Source organism: Epargyreus clarus, unplaced genomic scaffold, assembly GCF_041222505.1.
Source record: "Epargyreus clarus isolate Ecla_fem2 unplaced genomic scaffold, WU_Ecla_fem_2.2 ptg000033l, whole genome shotgun sequence".
In the NCBI taxonomy this organism is placed as follows: domain Eukaryota; kingdom Metazoa; phylum Arthropoda; class Insecta; order Lepidoptera; family Hesperiidae; genus Epargyreus; species Epargyreus clarus.
Window position 1 is genome coordinate 4,201,736 of NW_027332238.1, and position 23,826 is coordinate 4,225,561.

The window sequence follows — 23,826 nt, forward strand, 5'->3', positions numbered from 1 at the left end:
TCTATTATTTATGAATTATTATATTTTTTACATCATTTAATATTATATTTATTTTAATGTTATTTATTTATTTACATAAGGTAACTCGCCAGGCGAGCCGTTTAACTGTCGTTAACAGTAAATATAAGTAGAATTTCACAAAAATTAGTGCACAGCCGAATATAGTATTTATTTTGGAATGTATATGTGGAATGTATATAATTTTGGATAATGTAGTAATAAAATGAGTGAGTGAGTTCACTTGACGTTCATCTATAAAAGTAATAAGTATTAAGAAATAAACAAACTTTATTAAATCACAAACCCAGTTATTCAAATTCTTGGGTAATGTCCAAAACTTCCTCTCGAGACAATCCCCACCCCCACTTTTCGAGAACACGAAGAGAGTTGGCGAGTCTGTTTTTGTGTTCTTTTGGAATTGCTGTTGCCCTGCCGAGTGTACTGCTTATTTTTCTCGTCTTGTTTAGGACTCTGTTACGTAAGCAGCAGCGTACGTAAGTTTTTTATCTTTTATTTTTTGTACAACTATTTCCAGGAAGATCTTGTGTGTATGACATAGCTCGCGTGGGTTTTCTGGTGTAATTTTGCGGCATCTATAGGTAAGTATACCAATCGGTATCGGGTGCTTCTTCATTCGTATTTTCAAAGACTTCTTGATCCGATTATTGATCTTCTTCAACACGATCGGTTGCTTTATCCGCTGGGTTTTCATTTACCCGTTCGTCAAATACATTAACCATATCTTCTACTAAAATCCCGTACAGATCTGCATCACTTATACAAGCATCTAAGCCTGGCATGTCTGTCATATCCATATGACAGGGAGACATCAGACAAGATAACACCGTAGATAAGGGATCCCAATTTGATGGACCAGGTTGAGGAGATGAAGGAGTAGACATTTTGGAGCAACGTATATAGTATACGTACAATCAAAGTCCTATTGTCAGGCTGGGGTCGTCACTGAAGCAAAATCACGGAGTCCAGATACACAGTTCACGTTTGTCACAAACGCAAATTTCGGAGTCTAGATACACAGTCCACAGTTATCACGAGAGTCCAGGAGCGAGCGTTATACGTTATTATGAAAAACAGCAGAGCCACAAGAGAGTACGTCTGATCACTAGAGTTAGCAAACCAGAAGTAATGAACAGAAAACAAAGCAAGGTGTTTAACTTTGGCGAAACACAAGAATGCCGTACTTATAATAGATTAGTCGGTGGCGGCTTCTGTTAAGTCCTTTGTTATGGTTTAGAGGGCGGCAGTTGACTTCAATCAGTGCCATCAGGCGACTGACGTCAATCAGTGCCATCAGGCGACTGACGTCAATCAGTGCCAGATGTTTATTTAATGGTTTAATTGTTTAATTTCTTTGAACTAAATAGTTAAACAGATTACTTAGGTTGACTTCAAACTCTTTAATATGACCACCTAGTCAACAATTGATAGCGCCTTTTAAGAATAGTTTTTGTTGTACACTCATCAAAAATAAACTATATTGACTTGATCATAATTTTATGGCAGTCCGGGTAAATTAGACATTTCTGGCGATGGTTAAGCTGTGTAAGTACGTAGAACACAGATTTGGATAAACTACCTTTTACAATAAATTGCAAAATAATATAATATATTTTTTTAAAGGTTTACAATCCCTGAGGTATGTGAAATCACGTGATCTGCTGAAACTGACATTCTAGGAAGGATCTACGTGATAAATAAAGACACTTTTGTTTTCAGAAAAACTTTGATAAACGTTAATTTATCCGAGTTTTATGGCTTCAAATTTCGGCACCTCTCGGGTGCCACCCGCCATACACAAAAAAGAAATTCATGGCACAACTGTGGTGCCATCCGCACGGAATCGGTTAATTTCTATTGGCACAAAGACATATTTTACTACAACTCAACTTTTGTCAACTTTCCCAACTGTGGTCAGAGTGGCTACTAAATATTATTGATCTTGAAGCTCTGCTGGAGCTGATCCGTATGGTGAAAACTGCATTCCAATCGGTCCCTTACTTTGAGAGATATGTCCAATTTAAATTTTGTATGAAAAATTTTGAGGGGGGGTGGGCAGGAGGGGTAGGTGTGGCCAACTTGAGGTTCGTTAGAACCGGTGGGGTTTGGAGAGGGGGGTATGAAAATTTTGTCAAATTTTGGCTACGACACCCCGTTTCCGACATATAATTCTATTAGGCGTTTTGGGTGTTTAAGGATGGTTCCTAGGGGAAGGGATGGTCCTAGAGTGGCGATTCCAACGCAGTTGAGGTTCTTGGGTCCCTGGTTTCGAAAATCTGCAATTATGTGGGGATAGGGGATATATCTATTTGATGAGATGTAAGGAATTTACGAACGAGATCGGTTTGGGGTTTAAGGCCATTTGCGTTAAAGTACGCTATGGCCAGAGAGCGGGGTTTTACCCTAGCTGTGTGGTGTTCCCTAGTTGGTGTACAATCCATAGTTGATTTATTTAAAAGAGGACTTAGATCGCCACATGGCGTCTAACAATGAATAGTGCTCGCATGCTGCAAACATAATTTCATGGGGTGAGTTTGCAGCCTTGAGTTTCGTGGCTAGAAGTGTGAGCTCACCAAAATCGATGGCCTGCATGAAAGCCCTGATAGTCTGGAAGTCCTCCGCCACCAGTATTGGCTGGTTTTGTGGGACTGTGTTTGCCTTCGGGCAACAGAAGGGTTAGCCTTCGGTGCTACAGGGGGTTTGGGAGTGACTGCTGCCGGTTTGGGGCGAGTGCGAGGAGCCTTTTTGGCCGATTCTTATGAGGGGCATCCTTGATAGCTAGCCGTATGATCTTCAGTTTCACAGAGCACGCAGCTCGGTGGGTCAGGACAGTCTTTGGGCCTGGGGCATTCGGAGGTGCTATGGTCTCCTAGGCACTTGACGCAGCGAGGGCGTGCAAAGCAATTTCTGGCCGAATGGCCGTATAGTTGGCAGCGATGGCACTGCGAGGGGCCTATGCGATTGTAGGGAACCTCGATGGAAATGCCCGAGAGTAGTGATACGGTTTTAATGGCGAAGATTTTTTTGCCTCGATTGATTGTGGTAGTACCACAAGGACCATGTCATACGGTTGCCTTGTCCTGTCGTACATCCTAAATACCACTTTAATGGGTAAACCTTGGGATTTGAGATCATTTGAGATGACCTCGAGCACTAGTTCTTTGGGTACGCCCCTTGTGACGACCCTCAGCATTTTTTATCTTCCAACTCATACGTAGCCTATCGACTGGGATGAAAGAACGCGGGTAAGCCTTCTGTGGTCTTGTTCGGAGGTTACCTGTACCCTGATAGCGTGGGGAGTGGACTTTGCCGCGACCAGGCTAATATTTTGTGCGTTCAAGACACACATGAGGGAGTCTCATTTGGATTTATCCCTAACGAAAATCGGTAGGCTTTTTGGCCGTACTTGGCCGGAAGTTTAGGACTCAGAGGCAGGACTAAGGTCGGCTACCGAAACACGACATAACAGGACATCTACCTTCGGCCAACAGGCGGAAATACCCTGTACCCGAAGCTGGCAGCACCTGAAAAGAAATAAACAAATAAATTAGACCATGGTTCGAGGGCATGGAAGCGTTCTTATAAGAACGCTATCCAAATGTACTCGTGGTATATATTAACTCTGGTATGCCTTTATCGCCGCAACATCCATCCTCACCCAGCCCTCCAGCCTCTCCACAGGTAGCACATGGACGAGGAAGACTTCCGATTCGGAAGCTAGCGCACAAGCGTTCTCGGACGCAACTACATCGTCGGACTCAGACTCCGAAGGTTTCCGGCCCGTTATGGGCCGTAAGAAGCGCAAGGCGAAGGTCTAAATTATCTAGAGTTATATTTACAATGAGAAAGAAAAGACATTATTTCGTAATTTAAAATAAAAAATTAATCATTTTCAGAACTTGAAAAAAAGTCGTTGCTCGAGCTATCGTCACCCGTATTTATAATTAATTCAGTTTTCTCCACTACTTTTAACCAATCGTCTTTTGTAACATTTGCACAAGCTTCTTTTAATAACGTCATCATTTTCTTTGTGGAAAATGGCGGCCGGGTATTAGTTCGTGCTGCGTAGCCTGTAAAAAATATGATTCTGGAATGTCTATCTTCACATTATAAATAGCATAAAAATTGTAACATTTTGTTAAACATAAATACCTTTTACTTGGGCCCAAATCAATTCAATTGCATTGTACTGACAGTGGTACGGCGGGATCCTTATAATTTTATGTCCGTGCTCAAGTGCCAATTCATCTATTTCATATCTTAGGACAGCAGGTTTATTATCCCGTACTAACTAAAAACTAAAAACACTACAATAAAACCACAAACACACTACCAGCGCACAGTCAGCTTCCAAGACGGCGAGAGACTGCGCGACTGTCAAACTGTTAATGTTTATTGATTATGGTTATTGGCATGTTAATCGATTATGGTTCTTCCGAATGGTTTGAAGCCGCAAGCTCTAGCCATAAATGGCCATAAATATTTTTTGGAGCTGCCGAACCTGGACTCTTCATACACCGCTAACAGTCGAGTCTTTAAGGTGTCATACTTTTACTTTCAGGTGGGCTGAGCACGATATCGCTGATCTGCTTCACTTGATCCTTGCTCAGTTTCGCTACGACCAAGTTGTATTTGGACTCGTCCGATAATCTGGTTAGCCACCACCGCCTCGTACTGAGCAAACCATAGACGTGGCGACTCCTGCCAAAAACTGGGTACTCTAAACGATATGGTTATCTGCGCTAAAGCAGTTTCTCCGGTTTCCATTTTCACTCATGTGGCGTTGTTTGAGTCATGACTATTTCTTCAATGACGAAATCAGAATTTTCAATTGTCGGGTGTCACCAATTTATTGGGGCACGATGTCGGGAGTAAAATTAAAGGTCTAACTGATTTTCCAATATATTTATTTACTAGGTCTTATGACGCGACGGACGGTTTAATTACAGACAATTCAGATTTACATATATGTAGATAACACACATATACATGGTGTCCCTACAGTAATGTTATTATAATCTGCGCTAAAAGTAGTTGTGGTGTTGCACCCTAGGTGACTCATATCATATCATATTGATAATAAATATCTAGTACACCTTTGCTGGACTTTTTCTTTATATTCTTAGTTATGCCTCCATCTTGTGAGCTCTGTAAGATAATATAACAAAGTTGAAATGACCCATAATTCCATGCACATTTATTGTGTATATACATATATTATGACATATTATTGCTGTATGCTCACCAATACTGGAGTGCCTTCCTGATTAATTTGGACTTCAATATCTTTATTTTCCCTTGTACACATGTTATTCTAAAAAAGGTTAAAAATATTTAAGTTTTGCGGACACGTGCTTCCTGCTATGAAAATATATTTAAAAAAATATGTTTAGTTTATAAATACATACATTTATCTCATTTTCCTTAATAGTTATCATTTATGAGAGAACTCTCCAATGTAGTTAGCAAATGTTACTGGTTCCTGAAATAAAGATTGCGGAAGCAATATTTAAGGCGTACAGATTATCTCAATGTACTTCATAATTGCTTTTGATTGGATATTTTGAACCAACAGACCTATAATGTGACAGCAGACTCACTGGGGGTTGCTACAAGTTTATTATCTGATATTGGAATCTATTGAGAAAACAGATAAAAACTCTAAATAAATCAAGCAAATTTGTAAGAAATTTAATACAAAATATAACATCGTTAAATTTGTTGCCATATATTTAGTGTTATTGCAAAACATATTTCCAAAAAAATCAATGACCAAATAATTTACTCACAATTCCATCTGAATCATAAATATATTCATCTTTTAATAGCTCTGCGGTGTTTAATAAATCCTTAATGTCCATAAAAGTGTTTTCTGGGGTTATAGGTCTTGCCCCACCACCTGTTTCATTACATTGTTTGGTGAAACTGGAGCAGGTCTTTCGGGCGTACACCTTCATCGCTTTTCACTGCATTTTCAGTTGGCTTAGCTGCCGATTCCTCCCATTTAATTCGTTAAACCTAACATAGAAAATGGATATCTTATGAAGTTATGTATGTACATAACAATAATATAATGCAACAATTCATTATGTATTTGGCAGACAAAAACCTTTTGTGGACTTGTTCCCATGCCTTACATTTAATCTTGTTTGAGTTTGTGTCCAGGGATTTGTTCTTGATGATTTCCGCATGGTCTTTTAAAACTGCACGATATAATTGCTGAAAGAATAAATTATTTTTTCATGAAGTCTACATCATTATCAAATAAAGTCCACGCAATAACTTTCAATACGGCTTACCTTTTCTTCTTCTTCCTAGTTCATTGAATGAGCTCGTTTACGGTTCATTTTCTTTGAATTTAATTTAATAGTATGACAATGGTATCCTCTAAATCCCTTCGCGAGCGGTGGTACGGAGCTTAAAAAGTACTACAACTAACTTTTATAAGAAAATACTATGACAACTGTCAATCATTGGCAAAAGGGTGCGCGCGACGCCGTTCGGAAATACGAACCTGCGCTACACCCTCCCCCTCTGACCTGAACAAGCGTCCTCGCGTCTGGGTCAGTTTGACTTCCTAGGCCTACCGTGCCTACGCTTTTCGTTCACCGGCGCTTGTACGTCGCCAACGAAGGGCGTCCATTACTAACTCGCTCTATATCATATGTCGTTGAGCTCACTACTTCTCTGACGCGGTACGGTCCGTCTCGCCGAGGAATTAACTTGGGCGTCTGACCTCGGGTTGTGTCGTTGGCCCCTTGGGTCTTCAACAGCACCAAGTCTCCGGCGGAATAATCAGGTGCAGGGCGCCGTCCTTCGTTTGCGTAACGTTTTTGAGAAGCCTGCCGCTTCTCATGGACGTTCCTTGCTTCAAATAGCGCCGTTGACAATCGCCGAAGGTAAGGTGTTAGATTAGTTATTGCGTTATAATTCTCAATGATATTGCGCATATCTGCAATCACATCGGCAGGTGCATGCATCTCTCGTCCAAACGTCAATAATGCTGGTAAATATCCTGTGCTATGCGTGACAGCAGAATTCATCGCGAAGCGTATCGCGGGTAAGTGGGTGACCCAGGTGCTGTGATCCTTACCGACCAGAAAGGCCAGTTTCGGTTTGAGATCGCGGTTCTTCCTTTCGACCGGGTTAGCTTGCGGATGATACTTCGGCGTAAGCGACTGACTGATGCCGAACGTATGGCAAACTTGCTGCATCGTCTCGCTTATAAACTGTACACCGTTGTCGCTCAGCACTCTTCGAGGGACTCCGTATCGCAGAAACACTTCCGAAATCAGGGTCTTGGCACATTTCGTTCTGCAGTGCGAACAGCTCCACCCAGCGTGAACAGGTGTCTTCTTCGATCAGGATCCACTTGTTTTTATTTGGTGTTTCCGGTAGTAGGCAAATTTTCCGGTAGTCCGAAGTAATAGGATATTTTAATTTTTAATTGTAATTTTTTCTTTGTTAATGAAACGTGTAAATCAGTCAATCTTTTAATAATTTTTATAAAATTCTATTTTACATCTTAACAACTCCTCTTCCAATAATATTTTTATTAATTTTCGCCTCTCATTGGCCATTTGTGCCTCATGGAGTTCCTTGCGGCACATCATTTCATTTTCTGCTATTTTCATTGCTGCATTGTTTGTAGTATTAGTAATCTGTAAAAAAATGTTACAATGAATTTACATTGTATTTTTAATAACTACTATATACCATTTATGTATTTAAATGCTATTTTTAATATTAATATTATTTGTTACTTATAACAGTTGTTAACCACATTTTTCAAACAATGTAAGATAGCCAACCAGTGTTGCCAACTTGGATTTTGAAAAAGGCGTAGGCCAGATTAGAAAATTACGTAGAAATAGTAAAATTTCCATATGAGAAATACGTAGATCTACGTACTTTTTTTTTTGATTGAAATTAAGACAGTAGGGTAGGTAAAAGTGTATAAAACGACAATTCATAAGACCCTAAAAGTTGCAGACAGACAGCAGATAGATAAAACTGGTTAGAGAGATATCTCCGTGAACAAAAATAATAATAAATAAATAAATATTCCAGTAGCCGGTTAGTTTTTACAATATCTACATTCTACATGTGAAACCACCACTTACAGATAATTTAAAAAAGTTCGCTACTTTCAGGGTCATCGATTTATTTAAATTATTCAATTTTTATTATCATTTTCAGACAAATTAAATTTATACATATATTTATTAAAATGTTTAATGTGTTCCTGCGAAGGCTCGCGGTTTATTTTTAAGCCACTTTTCGTGAAAAGTAAGCCTGTTAGCGTTTCTGTGGAAAGTCTGTTTCTTATGCTAGTTTTCATCAAATTGATCGCAGAAAACAGACGCTCGACATTTGCACTGCTATGTGGCAATACTAATAAATTTTGCGCAAATTGGGCCAGTAAAGGGAACATTTGAGACGAGTCGCCTTTTCTTATTTTTGAAATATGACGCCAAAACTCATCTGCTTTGATTAGCTGATCCTCTTGAAATGGAAGATTAGTATTTCTTAGCGTTCTCCATTCCCGGTCTAATTCTGTCAAATTTGTTGGACATAATCCTGAAAATAAATTATTAATTGAAAACTAAATAAGACACAGACTCAACTTTTAAATAAAATATTTGAAGTTAATGATTATTACCTGGAAACATTTGCCCTAAATGAGCTATAGACGGTACAGAACGTCTTAAATTTGAGTCCAGCAATGTGTCAGGGTTTAAAAACCTTAAATTTTTCAACCTTTGTCTGTGCTCATCTTCAAAAGGGAAGCGATTTTTTATTTGAATAAGACTTTCAATGTAAAACTCAAGACATTTTTGTCTTAACTGTCTTATTTGATCTGGATGCATATTGTTTTTGTTCATTGAAATTAAAGCAGTAACATTGCCTCCTAAGTAGATGTCTTCCAGGGGTAAATGGTTTTCAATTTTTTCAAAATCAATATTCAATATTTTTGTTTCCAATGCTGCAACTTTGTCATGGACATGAATGCTTGTTTTTTCCTGTTCAGTTAATTCCAAATATTCTGGTTTTAAAAAACATTCCATTATGGTCTTGTAGGTTATAAAAATTTTTTCATATAGCAAGTAGAGTTTTGGGCTTTCAGATTGCATTTCTTTGTTCAAATCATTGAAGTATGGCAACACAAAATTTAAAAATTCTAAATATATTTCTGTGGTTGGTTCCATACATTTATCAAGGATTGACTGAGCTGCAAGCAATCTGTCAGTTAACACAGCACTTTGAAAATATAATTTCAATGCTGGTAGTTGTTGTAGAAGCCTTATTACTACTTGTAACAAGGACAGCCACCTTGTTTGGGCAGGGTGTAATAGTTTGAATGGTTTAACATTTACAAAACATTGAAACTCTTTGTAGTCTCCAATGCGTTTTGGACTATTCTGTATATAGTTGTAAACATCACGAGCAAAGTCCTCCACACCTCGTGGTAACTTTTTGCAAGCATATGAGGCACAAAGGTGAAAAGAGTGACATATGCATTTCATTAGAAACAGATTCGGAATATCTTTTGCAAACAATGTAGACAAAGAATGATGTTGTCCAAACATGGAATTAGTTCCGTCAGCTGCAAATCCAATCATATTTTCTTTGAATGGAATATTCTTTTCTTCAAAATATTTTGTACATGCATTATGTAAGACTGTAGCTGTACCGTCAACAACTGGTATTAGACATAGAAAACTATCTTCAACATGAAAATCAACTGCAGTCCTTACAATAAGTGCCAAATGTTTAGTTGATGATCTGTCTGTGCTCTCATCAACTATCAGTGAAAACTTATTTTTTTGTAACATTTCAATTAATTTGTTTTCAGCTACTTTACCAGTGACATTTGTAATAATAGCATGTGCCTTTGTTCTTGAAAAAGTTAATTGTGATGCAAGCTTTGAATCTTTGGCAATTGATTGTACAAGATCCTTTAGACTGTCTGCTAAACTAAATGGCAGATTGTGCTCTGCTAGGAAACATGCCATTGTTATTTCTCCAGACTTAATTTTATCTGTGAATGACTTTGATGCAGACTCAGGCAACATTGAAATAATAGTAGGTTGAAGTATTGCACCTGAAAGTAAAAATAAACGCATTAACAGGACTGCGCTTATTTTTATCATGCAGGCTGGCTCTAGCTGTAGAAAAAAATATCCTGAATACTGAAACTGAAACCATAATCCTTCACATCTGATAATTAAATAAACTTACATTCACTAATGACAATAATAAAGTAAAGGAATATTAACATTATTCTGAACTTAGAACCTAGTTCTTTCTTACACTTTATTGGAAAAGTAAGTAAATAATTTAAAACATAAAAAAACACACCAGTAGACCACACCAACCTTTAACATTATTCTTATGTTTAAAAGATTCTGCATGCTTCTCCAAAACTCTTTTACCTCCACCACATCTCAAGTCACACTTACATGAATTACAATAAAAATAGTAATCTCCTTTGTTGCTTTTTTTAATCCAACCTGAATACTTTTGGTCCTTTTCCCACAAGTGTGAATATTTTTGTTCATAATGCAGCTTTCTTTTTTTAGTGGGAGTAACATTGCGCTCTTCCTCACTGTCACTGCTTCTTTCCATAACAGAATTCAATTAAATTGAGCAGGAAGCTGAAAAATATTGAAATTAAACTAAACAACACCTTCGATATCTTAGTTCGAAATATTTTTAGGTTAAGATTTACTTTTACCGTTTTATTTACAGCAAGACGCCAAGTTTTACACAGTCTTAATTCAGTTAAATTGAGCAGGAAGCTGAAAAATATTGAAATTAAACTAAAAAACACCTTCGATATCTTAGTTCGAAATATTTTTAGGTTAAGATTCACTTTTACCGTTTTATTTACGGCAGACACCGCAGACAAGACGCCAAGACGTTTCGTTTTACACAGTCACATGAGTCTCAGTTCTTTTGAATTGACTGATGACTGACACTGTTTTTAAAATGAATGGCGTAATAATAAGTTGAGTGGCGAGGCGAGGCGAGTATGCGCTAGTATAAAACGGAACGTTTATTAACTTTTTTTTACGAAAGTAACAAAAATAATGCCCATTCAGTCTAACAACGGGATATGTTATTTTGCAATTGAATAATTTTGATAGAAAATACGTAGATTCTGGGACTAAAGTTCGTAGGTTTGCGTGGAAGGCTTAAAATACGTAGATCTACGTAAAAAGACGTAGAGTTGGCAACACTGTAGCCAACCCTCCAGGAATAATGGGTGTAATAATAAATACATATGTAAGGCCTCTGATTCTGCTGAAATACAGATTTCACCTACAACAAAGGCTATGAAAGAAACTATTTTAATTTTGATTTTAGATTCATATTTTATGTATAGGATATTTTATTTTCATTCATTTCTGTTTCAATTATTATTATTTTGTAATATTACTTAGTACAATTCAAAAAATATATCAATTTACAAAAACATTTGTATGGTTTTGTAAATTGTATATAATAGTGTATAAATGTAATAAATAAAATATAATAGTGATCTTTCTTGTGGAAAAAAACTAATGTTGTTGTTCTGTAAAATAGAGATTTTATTCTGTTAATCTATATTCTATGTACAATAATAAAATTAAAATGATATAAATGAATAAATAAATAAATAAACCTGTAAAATAGAGAAACGAAATTTTTAGATTTTTATTCCACTAAAACATTTTTCTATTTAAATTTATGTGACATTGAATCAAACGTCACAAATAAATAGACAATAGTAAAATAGTTCACAGTCAATAGTAAAAAATAAATTAAAAGACTTTTTCTTTACATATATTTCATAAAAATCATCAAATCAAGAATACCTTACCTTTTTATTTTATCTTTTATTTTCATAATTTTCTAGTGGTGGTTACGAATGTGTGATATTGTCTTCTAGGTCGGAGATCTAAAAGAATAAACTTTGATATAAATAACATTTTCTCATTGATATAGTTTTAATATGAAAATTTCCTTTAAAATTCTATTGGTGTTATTTTACAATAATGACACATGAACAATATAAGGTTATGGTTGTTTCATTATTATTATGTAAATTATAATACACAAATACAATTATTACTTTTTCATTAGAATCTTCTTTATTATCTATTACGGGCATCTTTGATGGCTCCCTCAAATTTTGTGGAGAATTCTGAAATACAAAACAAAAATATTATCTTTGTCAGGATATAATATTTGTAGAACAAGTACATTTTTTTATGCTGCATGGCCCCCACCTGATTTTAATATTTGTTGTCGCTCTAAAAATTTAGTTTTTTGCAGTCATCTTAATCATCCCCCACTGGGCTTTTATCTGCTGCATGGTCCGCGGTGTTCAGGCCATGTTTTTAAAACTGAAATATTAAATGCTGTATAATACTAACACCTATGAATTTGTCGTTATCAAAATATAACATAGAAGAATATAAAAAGGCAATAAGTGACACAACTTATATGTTAGTGATGTGTCCTTGGTATTTGTTTTTCGTCTTAGTGATTTTACTGCTACATATACTAAAATATAAGAAATTTTTGTTGCGAAATCAGCAAAAATTTGCTGGAATATGGATTTTTTTTGGAGTATTGAGGAAATCTTATATTGTGTTTTTGAAGCCACTCAACCGTTTCTTGTTTTATTGCTGCCACATTGGGAGGTTTATCTTCCTCCTTACTGACTAATGACTGGATAACTTTTTGTTGTAATCATTTGGTGTAATATTCCGCTATATCTTTCTGGCCATAGTTGCCACTTTTTGTGTCGCTATTAAAAGGTGGCCATTTTAAAATGGTGCAACCGACGATTTCATTGTTTTGGAGCTCAAATGTAGTTGTGTCAATCTGGTAAATCTAGTGTCAAATCAGTCTCCTTAAAAAGTCACTAGCGCGAGCACTTGTATAGAAAGATAAGTATGTGTTTTATTTTATGCGGTTTCAGTCTTGCGTTCAATCGCAGTGCGTTCTAAGCCTTAAAAGTTAATCCTCGGTGTTTAGTTTTCCTCTCTGGTTTACATAAGGATGGCCCTTTTCCTTACAATTATAGCACAACAATGACGGGTTAACATGTGGTTTTGTGGGTAATCTATTGTATTGACTGTTATTAACTGTAGTTCCATCCATTTTATTCCTAAGCAATGTCTGTTTTTTTTTCACAAATCTTAAATGCCTGTACTTATCTACGCAATCATTTTGTGGAGTTCCATAAATAGCAATAAGAAACCGAATTCCTTTTTATTGTTGCTTGAGGTGAAGAAACAATTCTTCAGTTCTTCAGCGTGTATCAATTGCCAAGGTCTATCTTGCTCAAATGGTCCATTAAATACAAGAGAGGAAGATTCATGTGCTTTTGATAACAAAGACAACTGATTCATCTCCGTTTGCACAATTTCTAGACATTCAGCAGGACGTCGACATGTTTCCTTCCGATGTCGTCCTTAGAGACACTTGAAACACATCTTAGACTTGGTAGCGACGTCTCACGGTTCTTTCACTAGCAGCTGTAGAAATTTCCGACATTCCAAGTGGCGATGCTCGTACTGGCAATGAAGACATGTCTTCTTTTCTCCGACTTGTTCGGACGTGATATTCGTTAATTGACATCTGGGAGGCTGGCGCGGCTGCTGCGTAGTCTCCTGCGTTGCATATGGTCCACACCGGTCCGCCTCCCTGTTGAGGAACATCATTAAATGCACCAGGACTGGATCTTGATCTTCAGCGTCGGCGGCGAAGTCGATACTGCAATACCGCCTGCATCTTGCTCACGATAATCCTTGCCATTTCCGGTGAGTGTAGATACTGCGGTCTTCTTGGCCCCCATATTGTCGCGACGGTGTTGTTCACTCGACTGGCGAACACGCAGATGTCGTGCGCATTTTCATTGATCCTAGGAAGATTCTTTACCTTTTCCAGTTCCATCAAGATCAGGGCTTCTGGTTTTCCGAACCTTCGACGATGAGCTTCCATTACTTCTTTAGGAGGGTACGCTGAATATAACGGAGTGCATTCCGTTGATTATCTTAATATTAACCCTTGCAAAGTCGTCCATTTTGGATGCGAAATAACGGGTTTCTGTCACTTAGTCGCGAGTGCGTCTGCGCGACATCGCCGCGACACTAGTCTAAAAGCGATATCTTTATAATTTTGTATGACACCTATATATAAAATCTATGTTTTTGAAATCTATATAATATAGGCTAACTACAGGCATAAGATTTAATAACCTTATTCACAGTAATTTATTTTTATTTCAATTTTTAATTAGGAGAACTTACTTATTTCCAGAATTATGTATAAAATAGGTGAAAGGTAATACAAATAACACTATTTTCAATGAATTACGATTTATTTACAAAGACAAATACATATGTCTTTAAACTTAGCACAAAAAAGCAGACCTTTTGATACATTTTGTTTATATTACAAGCTTAACAATAACACCCATTGAGAACACTGGCGGCTGAGCAGCTCAAAACAACAACTAATTTTATAGTTTGGTACTTAGTCTTGTCAAAAATAAAAATTCAGCTGTAAGGCATGTTTATTTTATGGGCTACGAACAAAAAACTAAGCACTTGAAAATGGGGACAAAAAATCTTCTACTACTAAAACTCATACTTTGAGCCATGGAGCAAATACGGGTCCGTATTTTATTAATGTTAATTTGAATTACAAAAGTTAAAGATATTAAGAAAATGAAAAATGTAACACAAATGCACACGGCAGTACAAAATTATTTCAGAAATGGTTATCGAAAAACATCAAGAGACGACGATTTTAACCACAAAGCGCCAAGGATTGATACGTACATAGTATGGATGTGGCACTAGTGAGCTCACTCACTTAACATTTTTAAAATTTGTGGATTCAAAATTAAAAATAATTCATAACATATAAACAAAGAATAAAATGAAAAACAAAACCAAAAAGACACACACACACAAAATAAAAACAATTTTTTTAACATAAATAAAACTTAAAATATAAACAAACAATATAAAAAAAAGAAAAACATAACAAAAAAATACAAATATACACAAAGTAAACATAAAAATAAATATTGCGCAGTTCTGACCATCTCAACAAAAAAAAAAAAATCGGTTGTCTGTAAAGTCGGTTTACTAACGATAGTTGAACGTGACAACGTCATAAGAAAATACTGATGACACGGTTGCATTTTTCAAAAGAAAATAATTAATTAATTAATTAATTTTAAACTAATAATTTACTTAACACTATCAACATTTATCAATAGTATGACATAACCTATAAACTCAGTTTCTCAACTTTTGTGTCAATCTAACAATTAATCAATCAATCATAGTTTACGATAATGAAATATCAGTGTACAATTATTTACCTTTATTGTTGTAGTTGTTGTAAATGATAAATGACGAATCTAAGCACTCCATATTTTCACTACAGACACAGCTGACGATACTTTAACCACACGTGTGAACTTGTATTGTGACGCTTTCTTGTTTTTCCAACGCCAAGAACGTTCGAGAAAGACAAAGACAGAGACACAAGCATGCGCCGATTCAATGCGCCTAATTCTCTAGTGCTGCGCGCGCGGCAGACCGATCATAGTTGAGTGGGAGAGAGACGCAAGGCATTCGGCGGGCCTCTCTCTCGTTCGGTGACTCATCGTAACGTTACCGGGCGTTACACTTTTTCATAAGTGACTCCCAGCCGCAACCTAATTTAAGACGTTGTCACGTCAAAAATACATGAAAGTTGGGTTGCACCACAGTATAAGGATATATCCTTATACTGTGGTTGCACCGTTGGCCCATTTAGTTTGTGTTTATGTTAACTATAACAATAACTCTGCCGATAGCGATGGAACAATTCTGCGGTGTACCAAGTTATTTGTAATTAACGTCATTTATGTTACTAATACCACAATTTTGAGTCAAATCAAAATCAAATTAAATCATTTTATTTTACAATGTGACTATTTGTACAGGTACTGGACTAATAAATTATATTTATTTGTACATTTATTCAATTTTTTTTTCTTTAAACAATGTGACAAATTCAATTTTTTTTTAAATATATTTATTCGTACATTTATTCAATTGGTGAGGTTAGGTTAGGTTAGGTTTTTTTTTTATACGATGATTTCTCAAACAGAAATTTTATTCTCATATTATATATTTACTTGTGGTTTATGTACAGGGATATTTTGCTTAGCAAGAGGATTTTAATATTTCAGATAACGCGATTTGATACGTTTTTCTGAAAACTTAAAGTTCCTTTTTGATTGAAAGATATATATAAATTATATAATAATAATTAAATATATATTGTTAAGTATTTATAAATGTAGGTATATATATAGATATTGGTTATATAATGTACATATATATTATAAATATAAAAAACATATTTTCTCTCTTTAAGTGATTAATTTGTACAATTCATTTGTTTTAAATTATTAATTATGGATTTACAAAATTTTTCATATGACGATATTGCTGTTTCTTTTCTTGTAAGATCTTTTAAACTGTATGGTGATATTTTTAGGTGTCTGCACAATTCTTCGTGGTCTTGCCTTTGGCGCGCGAAAATGGGGCATTTTTCGAGAAGATGGTTAATGGTTTGGGAGGAAGTGCCGTCGCATGGGCAAGTGTCGTCAGCGGATATCTTAAAGCGATGCAGGTAAGCTTTATGGTACCCGTGACCGGTAAGTACCTGTGTGAGTTGGAAGGAGGTGTTCACGTGTGTTCACGAAGACTGTGTTTTTTGGCGTAATGTAGTTGGCGGTGCACCTCCACCGCTTGCCTTTTGAGATGTTCTAGGTCAGGGATGGCGAACCTTTAAGTAACAACGTGCCATTTATTCTATGGAAATGTTTGATAAGGTCATAGACGTGCCATCATAATTTTGACTTAGTGATTATCGAGAAAATAATAATAATAAATATTATAAAATCTTTATTAGGTTATAAAAGGTTTATAAAAGGTAACTTAAAATAAAATTAGTGAGATTTCTGTTGTTGCAGATTAGATGATAAATTACTTATATTAGGGTTGTAAGATGTAACTTTTAGCAAGATGCATGCTGAACTGGATTCATCTGTTAAACGGTTTCTAACCGTGTTCTTAATATTATTCATCTCTGAAAATAGGGACTCGCAAGCATAGGTAGACGAAAATATAGTTAAAATGGAATGAGCCAGCTTCTTCAAACATTTAAATGTGTCTGGTAATGCATTCCATATTTCCAATATTTTATTATCAGCATTTCCACTAATGTTACCTGTTAGTCTTTCTCTTTCATTTATTTCTAATTCTGCCCTCATATCAATAAATTTTTTAACCCATATTGAACTTGATTGAAAATCAGCTGCATTTCAAATTCTTCGATTTCCAACCAATCGAATTGGGACAAGTTCATTTTATCAAATGAAGTCACATCAGGGTACATAATAAACTTAAGTGTTTCCGATAATTCCTTGAAATGAGAAAATCTCATTGAAAATTCCTTAATTAAATAATCAATCACATAAATAAATTCGTCGGTAACTTTTTCTTTGTCTGGTGCCTCATGTATATCTAAATCGTTCATATATTTTTTTAAGTTTGGAAAATATTTGTAGTTTTTGATGTCGATATCGTTCCTGAAAACTTGCAGTTTAGCCTCAAAAGCGCGAATCAGATCTATCATAACAATAATTGTTTTGGCTTTGCCTTGAAGCTTCACGTTAAGGGCCTCTTTCACCACCCTTGAGTAAAGTATCGAGTAGACTAATCGTCAGTTAAAGTCACCCGTAACTGCATGTGTCTATTTCACGACGCTCGAGTAACACTAATCATATGATTAAACTGACTCGTAACTTACTTGCCACATTGTCTGCCAATTAGCGTGTTTACTTGGCAGTTAAATTAAATGACAGGCTTTAGATTTATGAACATTTGTGTATCGGTCGTGTAAAAATGGATTTAATTGATTTAATTGACCATCAATTGGATGAATTAGAATATTCTACGCTGCAACGGATACCGAGGATTCGTGTGTTTAAATTCCGTGTTGATTATTTTACAAATTTAGACGAAAGTGATTTTTTGGCTAGATTTCGTTTATCGAAGTTTGCAGTAAACCAAGTGCATAACCTTATAAAACATAAAATAACTTCTAAAACGCAAAGGTGAGTATCATTAATTATTTATGAATAATTTAATTAAATGATTTTATTAATAGATAACCTATAAAAACATAATGTTCCTTCTATACGACGACGTATAGAAGGACGTAAAGATTGAATGCGGCGTTCTATCAGTAACCTACTTCAGCTACTTTAATTAATCATAAAATCTTTATTTCAGAAATCAAGCAGTTTCAACTAAAGCAAGCCTATTATTAACGTTGAGGTATCTTGCTACTGGATCGTACTTAAGAAGTGCGGCTGACTTTTGTGGTGTCAGTCCACCAACAGCAAGCCGTATTGTTAAGAAAGTAACTGAGGCTATCGCTCAATTACGACCACTTACAATAAAGTTCCCTGAGGACCTAACTGCACTACAAGACGGTTTTTATCAAATCGCAAAATTCCCCAGGGTAATAGGAGCTCTAGATTGTACCCATGTTACAATACAGTCACCCGGTATGTTATAAGTATTTCTAAATATTATCATGAATGGAAGTTATTATGATTGTTCACCTAGGAACGTACATAGTACAACATTTTAATGTAATACTTGTTATTTCAGGAGGCGATTCAGCTGAAAATTATAGAAACAGAAAATCTAATTTCTCAATTAATGTTCAGGTGGTTTGTGATAGTCAATTAAGATGCTTGGATATTGTGGCAAGGTGGCCAGGGTCTGTTCATGATCAGACTATTTTTTTTTTTTTTTTTTTCATTTATTTAATAAAGAAGACTTACAAAATAAACATAACCCCCTTTAATCCCCTTTCTGAATCCTTCATCCCCTGCAGAAAATTTATATAACGAATCACACATACGGACAAGGAACACCATTGAAAGATGTTTTGGTGTGTGTAAAAACAGATTTCCTGTCCTTCGGCGACAGATAACGTTAAAATTAGATCGTGTACAAGCTATAATAGTTGCCTGCTTTGTACTACATAATATTGCAATTGATGCAAATGAAGAAAAATTTGCAGACAACTATGACTCACATACTGAGGCTGGTGAAGAAAATGCAACACAGAGTCCTGATTTGAATAATGATTTGAGGAATAGACTGGTGCAAGAATATTTTTTACCATTATTAAATAATAATAGAGAGTAAATAAAACAAAAGTTTTCATTTAAAATTATTTTGTAATTTTAATTTGTACTCCTCTTCCTTCCATTTGCGCTCTTTTTCTTTAAACTCTGCCTCCTTCTTGCGTTCAGTTTCTTCAAATTCCCACACTTTCCTTTTTTCAGTAATTTCTTCTTCCAAAAATTTTTTTTGAAGTAGAACTAGATCTAATTTTGCTTGAGTCAGCTCATCGAAAAGTGTTTTTTTCTGTACATTAGCTGTAAAGAAAACAATAGTAAAATAAATACCGATAGAAATAGTACACATGACCACTCAGCACAGGTAATACTTTGATCCAGGGCAGTGGTTGTTAACGTAAGTATGATTTCACGGGCCCTCTTAGCAAAATTATTTTTATAATTAATTTTAGTGCTGCAAAAAATAACTTACAATTATTTATTTAACTAATTTAAATGCCAATAGATAAGACGGCAGACCCCAATACACAGCAGCTGCTCTTTGACTCTCAGGCCACAGGTTAAGAAATAATGACCTAGGGAGTTTCTCTATTAGCACAGCAATCAAGATGTGGTGTTGTGGCTGTAAACCTAATGTCTTACCAATCAGTGAAGAGTGTTTCCTTGATTTTAAATTCCTTCTACTAGTGACATCCCATTTTTTATTTGCATTTGTACATGGAGTTATTACATTTTTCCTCATTGGAGTATCAAGCAATGTTTGTGCATCTGTAACAAAATTAATGAATTTTAAACATAAACTTTTAAGGCAGAGACAACTACACACTTCTTTTAGGATTATATATTTAGAAAAAGCATCAAAAACAATATCAATTCATACCATTCATATTTTCTAGCATTATATTTGTTTCTCCTGGAATTGTGTCTGTACTAGTAATTGGCAATGGTTCACACTCGTCAGTAACTAGTAACATAACTTCTGTAAAAAAAATAGCATAATTACCAGATAAGAGGGAATAATTATGAAATAACATTGACTGTGCTATGAAATAACATTGACTAACTACTAAGTACTTTAGATACTTACGATTTTCAGTAGTCTCACTTTGTACAACCTCAGTTATGTCAACGTCTAATACTGAAATCCCTTTAAATTCTTCTAATTTGGGAACATCAATGACATCTGTAATATAAGCATATATTTTCATTTCATTTATTAGGAATTAGGAATTCATAATTTATTAACGATACTGAACATTATAATACTTTATTTATTAAACAAATAAACATTTAACTCACCTTGATTTTCATGACTTTGTGATATTACATCACAATCGTAAACACTTTTCATGCCATCGGTGCTGAGTGTAATCATGGATTTTATTTGTTCCTCCACATTATCCAATGAAGGTGCCTTATTACTGCCACCACCAGTGCGGTAAAGCTCCGAGCGTATTGCAGCCGACTTTTTTCTGACCGTACGTTTCAGGCCCTCATACTTTACTTTTAAAGTTTTGGTTGATCTGAATGTGCCTCCAGATCGCGCATTAAATTCGTTCTGGATGCTTTCCCAAGCGGCTTCCTTCATTTTCCACGTCGAAGCATCGCTTTTTTTATTTTCTAGCACAGTTTGATATTTCTGCACAAGGGATACCAAAATATCCCTCTCGGGCAACGAAAAGTTTGCACTTCTATCTCTTTTAACTTTGTCCATTACATCCATGATAATAAATACAAACAATAACAACCAAATAAACAACACGCTATGACGCGAAATGAAGATACGAAATTAAAAATGACAGCTAAGCTGCCAAAAAACGACGTTTGACAAGTGACTTTGACGTAATATTGAACGAATGTAACGTATGATTTGTTACGTCGTTCACTTAACCGGTGAGTTGTTACTCGAAGCTTGATTTTCGTTTGTGAAATTGATAGAAGATACTCGGAAGTTTTACTTGCCAATTAACGTTAATTGCCAAGTAACTAATTAACGCTTTACTTGGTGATGGTGAACGAGGCCCTTAGAGTATTTAAATGTTGGCATATATCTGTAAAGAACATCAATTTTGAAAGCCACGTAACGTCCAACAATTTTATTGTGAATATTGTTCAAGTTTTCCCTCATTTTGCAGAAACAGTCTGATTTCCTCCAAGCAATTAACAAATCTTTCAAGTACGTGCCCGCGACTCAACCAGCGAACATTATTATACATCAGTAAGCCGTTGTACACCGAGTTAACTTCATCCAACAAAGCATCGAACTTTCGCTTGTTTAAAGCCTGTGATGAGATAAGGTTGACTATTTTCGAAACAACTGCCAGTACATTATCAAGAGACGTTAAGCCACTCTTAGCACACAAGGCTTGTTGATGAATGATGCAGTGGAATTCCAGAATTGAATGTCCTACGTCTGTTTTAAATAAACTAATGAAACCATTTTTTTTACCCACCATACTTGGAGCACCATCAGTTGTTACAGAAACAATTTTTTTTAAATCAATTTCTATTTCTGCAAGCGAATTTTTAACGGCCATACAAATATCTGTGCCCTTTGTAGTTGTTTCCAATGATTTCATAGCTATTAATTCTTCCTTAATGACATTTCCCGCGCAATATCGAGCAAAAACAGCTAATCTTGCAGATTTAGTGACATCAGTGCTTTCGTCAAGACATAGCGATATAAAAGGAGCAGAGCTAATGTCAATTTTTTGTTGGTCTGTTACATTTTCGGCCAGTTTTAAGATTCGTTCCTTTATTGTGTTTCTTGACAGAGGAGTATCTTTGATGCGCTGAAGTATCTTCTCTTTGTTATCGAAATCATCAAAGAGAGAAGGCGCGCATGCTAACCAAGGTTCCTTCAAAAACTCTCCCTCTTGAAAAGGTTTACCATGCCGGGCAATAACATTTGCAGCCACGTAACTTGCCGCGCTCGTATGACAATTTTTGGCAACATAGTTAAACATTGATGTTGACTGTTTATTTCTGTCTTTCAATGCATTTGCAATTAATTCCTTTTGCTCTGCTTCGCTTTTTTGACTAATGAATTTGTGATTTGTTTCAAAATGTCGTTTAACAGACGATGTTCTACATACCACTGTTCCGAAACATAAAACACACACTGCTTTGTCACCTTTACTAATCATGCCATACTTCTCAGTCCACCAAGTTTGAAATTCTCTGATACTTTTACTATCTTGCACTTTTTGCTTTTTTGCTGAACTTGCCATATTAAATAACAGTTAAAAGTCATACAAATAACTCAAATATACTTTAATACATAATGATACGAATGAAAAATGCTATATTATGCGTATATAAACAAAGCGTGATTAGCAATTGAAATCTACGACGACGTAAACAAAGACAAATGAGCGCAAACAACGCAATAATGCCGCGCAGCGCCCTTTCCGCCTGCCGCCGGGCCGCCCCCACCCCGCGCACCTAACCCGAATTAACCCGAACTGTCCCGAACAATCGGCAGCGTAGGAGCACGCGCTCGCGTTCGCTCGTCATAAAAGACCTACCAGGTATATTATTATTGCGGATAGGTAGGTCGTACCTATTTCATATTTTTCTTGTGATCGGTGACGTGCCCAAAATATTGTGTCGCGTGCCATCAACGGCACGCGTGCCATTGGTTCGCCATCCTTGTTCTAGGTGGTCGTCCCACCATAGTGGCCTGATTTTACTGCTGCCATGTCCTCCCCGAGTTCGCATGGATGACTTACATGCCGTGTGTATAACAGAGGTGATATCATCGATCATGTTTTCTAGGTCAGCAATGCTTGAGTTTTGGATGTCCCTATCAAGTATGTCGGAGTTAATCATGATTGTATTAAGAGTGTCTTTAAAATCTGCCCAGTTGGCTTTGTCGGATTTGTACAGGAATGTCGTAAAATTGTCAGTTTGTCTGTCATGTGTATTGTCTTCTGTATTTATGGTATAAGTGACGGCATTGTGTTGAGATGAAGGGCAAACATTCAGGTCCACCTGCCAATCAGAGATTCGATCGACGATTCGGCTGGATGCGAAAGTGAGATCAATAATAGAGGATCTCTCTCGTCCGTGAGTGATGGTCTCAAAAGTTGGTGTGGTTCCAACGTTACAAATGTACAAATCGTTTGCATACGCCAGTTCAACAACCTCTGAACCTCTGAGGTTCGCTCGGTCACCACTCCACAGCTGGTGCCACCCGTTAAAATCGCCACCTACTATCTGATGACATCCTCTAGTGGCCTTAAGAAAGGTGTCGAGCTGTTCTAGGGTGTTGTGCACGTCTTGGTCGGGCTCTATATAGATCGAGGCTATGTATATCTTCTGATGGCCCACCACAATCTGAACCACCGGGAGGTTGGCTGTGGAGTACTGCGACAATCCCAGAGTTGATCCGCTTCCGGTTTTGGCAAGTATGCAGGCTTTGACTCGCCTGTCTCCGGGGAACTGATAGATGTCGATACCGGGGACGTTTCTGACCTCATTTGTAATGCCAACGTAAGGCTCGGATACCAGGGCAATCTGCGACTGCCCGCTCATGAAAGCAACTAATAGCTCATGGAAGCTGTGTTTGGACTTGTCCGTGT

General features: G+C 36.2%; 1 protein-coding gene and 2 long non-coding RNA genes across 7 annotated transcripts; all 3 read right to left on the bottom strand.

Annotated features, from left to right (window-relative positions):
- Positions 1-4,514: 4,514 nt before the first annotated feature.
- Positions 4,515-12,504, bottom strand: LOC140755570 (uncharacterized). 2 transcript variants are annotated; one of them, XR_012103800.1, is made up of 9 exons: positions 12,294-12,504; positions 12,137-12,208; positions 11,885-11,962; positions 6,318-7,679; positions 6,128-6,237; positions 5,808-6,036; positions 5,427-5,500; positions 5,264-5,332; positions 4,515-5,166 (listed from the first exon to the last, which is right to left on the bottom strand). It is a non-coding gene; the product is annotated as an uncharacterized LOC140755570 (long non-coding RNA). The 2 variants fall into 2 exon arrangements; XR_012103799.1 differs by having other exon boundaries at positions 6,128-7,679.
- On the bottom strand, positions 7,987-11,270 carry LOC140755568 (uncharacterized). 3 transcript variants are annotated; one of them, XR_012103798.1, is made up of 4 exons: positions 10,901-11,270; positions 10,757-10,820; positions 8,681-10,676; positions 7,987-8,598 (listed from the first exon to the last, which is right to left on the bottom strand). It is a non-coding gene; the product is annotated as an uncharacterized LOC140755568 (long non-coding RNA). The 3 variants fall into 3 exon arrangements; XR_012103797.1 differs by having other exon boundaries at positions 8,681-10,123; positions 10,482-10,676; positions 10,757-11,270; XR_012103796.1 differs by having other exon boundaries at positions 10,757-11,270.
- A 6,818-nt stretch (positions 12,505-19,322) lies between the features above and the next one.
- On the bottom strand, positions 19,323-21,274 carry LOC140755557 (uncharacterized). Of its 2 annotated transcripts, XM_073090849.1 has the most exons (5): positions 20,543-21,274; positions 20,331-20,426; positions 20,124-20,222; positions 19,886-20,011; positions 19,323-19,543 (listed from the first exon to the last, which is right to left on the bottom strand). In XM_073090849.1, the coding sequence occupies exons 1-5, from the start codon at positions 20,964-20,966 to the stop codon at positions 19,326-19,328; spliced, it is 963 nt and encodes a 320-aa protein (XP_072946950.1). In that variant the 5' UTR covers positions 20,967-21,274; the 3' UTR covers positions 19,323-19,325. The 2 variants fall into 2 exon arrangements, with proteins under 2 accessions (XP_072946950.1, XP_072946949.1); XM_073090848.1 differs by having other exon boundaries at positions 20,124-20,426.
- Between the last annotated feature and the right edge of the window lie 2,552 nt (positions 21,275-23,826).

Coding starts and splice junctions, on each gene's coding strand:
- LOC140755557 (XM_073090848.1), bottom strand. CDS start 20,966: ATGGATGTAATGGACAAAGTTAAAAGAGATAGAAGTGCAAACTTTTCG. Junction 20,427..20,542: donor ACAAAGTCATGAAAATCAAG/GTGAGTTAAATG, acceptor CTTATATTACAG/ATGTCATTGATGTTCCCAAA. Junction 20,012..20,123: donor AATGCTAGAAAATATGAATG/GTATGAATTGAT, acceptor ATTTTGTTACAG/ATGCACAAACATTGCTTGAT.